Genomic DNA, 3,350 nt, shown 5'->3' with positions numbered 1-3,350 from the left:
GCTACTAGGAAAACAGGAAAACAGTATGGCAGAAACTAGGTATAGATCAGAATCTCACACCTTATATTAAAATAAGGTCAAAATGGGTACATGATTTACACATAAAGGATGATATCATAAGCAAATTAAGAGAGTATGGAATTGTTTTTCTGTCAGATTTATGGGCAAGGGAAGAATTTAGGACCAATGAAGATATAGAGAGTTAAATAAAATGTTAAATAGATCATTTTAATTATATAAAATTAAAAAGCTTCTGCACAAACAAAACTAATGATTTATTTTTTGTTTTGGTTTGGTTTTGCAGGGTAATGAGGGTTAAGTGACTTGCCCAGTGTCACACAGCTAGTAAGTATCAAGTGTCTGAGGCTATATTTGAACTCAGGTCCTCCTGAATCCACAGCTGCTGGTGCTTTATCCACTGTGCCACCTACCTGCCCCCAAACAAAACTAATGTAACCAAAATTAAAAGGGAAGTAGAAAACTGGCAAAACATTTTTGAAACAAATAACTCTGGCAAAGGTCTCATTTCTCAAATATATAGAGAACTGTCAAATTTATAAAAATACAAGATATTCCCCAATTGATAAATGGTCAAAGGATATGAAGAGGCAGTTTTCAGATTAAGAAATCAAAGCTATCTATAATCATATATATTCGCCTGGGCAATGAGGGTTAAGTGACTTGCCCAGGGTCACACAGCTAGTAAGTGTCAAGTGTCTGAAGCCAGATTTGAACTCAGTTACTCTTGAATCCAGGGCCAATGCTTTATCCACTGGGCCATGTAGCTGCCCCCCATGATAGTATTTTTCAAAAGAATTTGGTACAGGTCACAGATAGAGATATTATTGGAAGAGATTAGGCATAGAACACACAGAAGAAATGTACTCCATACTGTGGAAATTTATTTTGATTTGGGGACCCTACCTTTAGGCTGAGATTAGAAAGCCCTCAGGGTCTCTCCCTCTCCTTCTCAGCTTCAGTTGAGCAAAAAAGCCCCGTGAGCTGTGCAAGACGCCAGGTCAGACAGCTGGGGGAAAAAAGCGCCCCCAACTCCCTCTGACCTGAGTGGAGCTATCTGAAAGATAGCCTGTGCTGAGGCACGTGAAGTAGGAGTGCACCTCCCCCCCCCCCCCAACCAGCCACAGCCCTGGCTGGTGGATTAGCTTGGTCTGTGGGAGTGAAGGAAGCCCCAAGATTTGAGTGGAGAGAAGAAAAGGTATATAGAGATCTGGGAGTGGGACAGGGGGGAGGACGGACTAGTTAGACAAGATTAGAAAGGAGGCTGACTAGAGGGGAGCACGGACAAGGACAGAGGAGAGTTTGTTCGGACAAGGAGACAGGGGGCTGAGAAGAGGTCAAGAGGGCGGCTGACAAGATTAGAAAGGAGAGATGGGGGACAAGACGAACAGCAACGCAGGACTAGGAGCAAAGGCAGCAGAAGACAGACTAACCAGGAGGCAGCGGAGAGCACAGAAGCAGGTCAGCACAGGGTACAGGTTGGAGAAAGTGAAGATTAAGAGGAGTTAGAAGAAAACAGCCGAGCAGGGAAAGTGTAATGTGCCCTGAGGCAGGGGGCGGCTAAGGCCCTTATTGTATTCAAAAAGTTGGAAGGCAGAAGGTGGGAAAGAGATGCAGTGGAAAGAGACCGAAGGAAAGCAGTCAGGTTGTACATTTTATTTCCCTGTATTCCTAATTTGAAATAGTATCTCATAAATAAACTCTGCTTTCATTATTTGGTTAAGAGTCTTCTTAATCTTTAGTTTATCAGTTTGGGAGCAGTGTGGTGGAACTTTATAAATGGCCCATATTAAATTAAACAAAGTCAGATAGCCAAATAGGCAAAAGTCCCCAGTTTAGTCATCCATAGTTTAGCCCCCCCCCAATTTAGCCCTAGTTATCAAAAATATTCTCACAATACTATTTTTTAAAATTATTCTTTTTTTTTGGAGACAATTGGGGTTAAGTGACTTGCCCAGGGTCACACGGCTAGTAAGTGTCAGGTGTCTGAGGCCAGATTTGAACTCAGGTACTCCTGACTCCAAGGCCGGTGCTCTATCCACTGTGCCACCTAGCTGCCCCTCATACTATTTTAAAAGCACAAAATTCCAAGCTACTGAGACAAGACTCACTATTTGACAAAAACCTCTTGGGAATATTGGGCAGCATAGTGAAAGACAGTATATTTAGTTGTTGTTCTTGTTGTTCTTTTGTGGGCAATGGGGGTTAAGTGACTTGCCCAGGGTCATACAGCTAGTAAGTGTTAAGTGTCTCAGGCCAGATTTGAACTCAGGTCTTTTTGAATCCAGAGTTGGTGCTTTATCTACTGTATCACCTAGCTGCCCCAAAAGACAGTATATTTAGACCAACACTTTTCATGTTCTAAAAGCTCCAAATATATATGTGTCCTAGATTTAAAATGTCATATCATAAATAAATTAGAGAAGCATGGAAAACATTACCTATCAAAGTTATAGGTAACATAAATTATCATGTCCAAATAAGGAATAGAAATGTTCCATAAGATAAAATAGATAATTTTGATTACAGAAAATTTAAAATACTTTTGCCCAAAACATTCTATAAAGCTAAAATTAGAAGGATTGACTAGGGAAAATCCTTGCAGCTGAATTTGTCTTATAAAGATCTTATTTCTAAGATACATCAGAAACTTTCAAGTTTAGAAGAATAAGTCATTGCCCAATTGATAGTCTAAGTTTTGAATGGGAAGTTCTTAAGAGATGAAACTAGAGATATCTATAATCATAGGGGGTAAAAGTTTCAAATTATTATTATTATTATTAAGCAGCAAGCCAGCTCTATTCTTTATTGTGGGTCCTGTTCATTTCACTTGGGGCTGCTCCTCCTAGTCATGCTTCAGGCTCAGCCTCTGGAACAGGTTTTCTCCCAGTTTGAGCTGTGGGTCAGCCTGCACATGGAATAAGGTGATCAGGTGTTCCCCCAGGCACTTCAGCAGCTTCACCTCCTCTCCCAGGTAGTGACTCTCCAGGAAGCCACAGAGGTGTGGATCCCCTTGGCTGGAGCCCAGGGCATTCAGCTTCAGGATGGTCTGGTTCAGGCCCTTCTCCAGGCACAGTGAAGCCTCCATGGCATCCAAGCTGTGCCCCCACTCATTTTGGGCAGATTTCTGCATAGTCTGGAGGAGGACCTGGCACCTACCTTGGTTCTAGAGCCATATAAAGCACTTGGCCATGCCCTCGCATTTGTTCTTCACTAGGTCATGGAAAAGATGTGACACCATAGGCAGAGCAATATAGTCCCTGTTGAAATAGAAACCCAGGGACAGGTAGGAAGAGGAGGCCTTCAGGTAGAGGTTGGCCAGGCAGTTAAAA

General features: G+C 42.1%; 1 protein-coding gene across 1 annotated transcript; it reads right to left on the bottom strand.

Annotated features, from left to right (window-relative positions):
• Positions 1-2,863: 2,863 nt before the first annotated feature.
• LOC122746386 (ferritin light chain-like) lies at positions 2,864-3,106 on the bottom strand. The gene has a single exon (XM_043991954.1). It carries the CDS (start codon positions 3,104-3,106, stop codon positions 2,864-2,866), a length of 243 nt encoding a protein of 80 aa, XP_043847889.1.
• Between the last annotated feature and the right edge of the window lie 244 nt (positions 3,107-3,350).

Source organism: Dromiciops gliroides, chromosome 3, assembly GCF_019393635.1.
Source record: "Dromiciops gliroides isolate mDroGli1 chromosome 3, mDroGli1.pri, whole genome shotgun sequence".
NCBI lineage: Eukaryota > Metazoa > Chordata > Mammalia > Microbiotheria > Microbiotheriidae > Dromiciops > Dromiciops gliroides.
The sequence above is the reverse complement of the archived record's forward strand: the minus strand, read 5'-3'. Positions and strand labels throughout refer to the sequence as shown.

Excerpts from the sequence above, each read along its gene's own strand:
- LOC122746386 (XM_043991954.1), bottom strand. The coding sequence starts at position 3,106 with ATGGAGGCTTCACTGTGCCTGGAGAAGGGCCTGAACCAGACCATCCTG.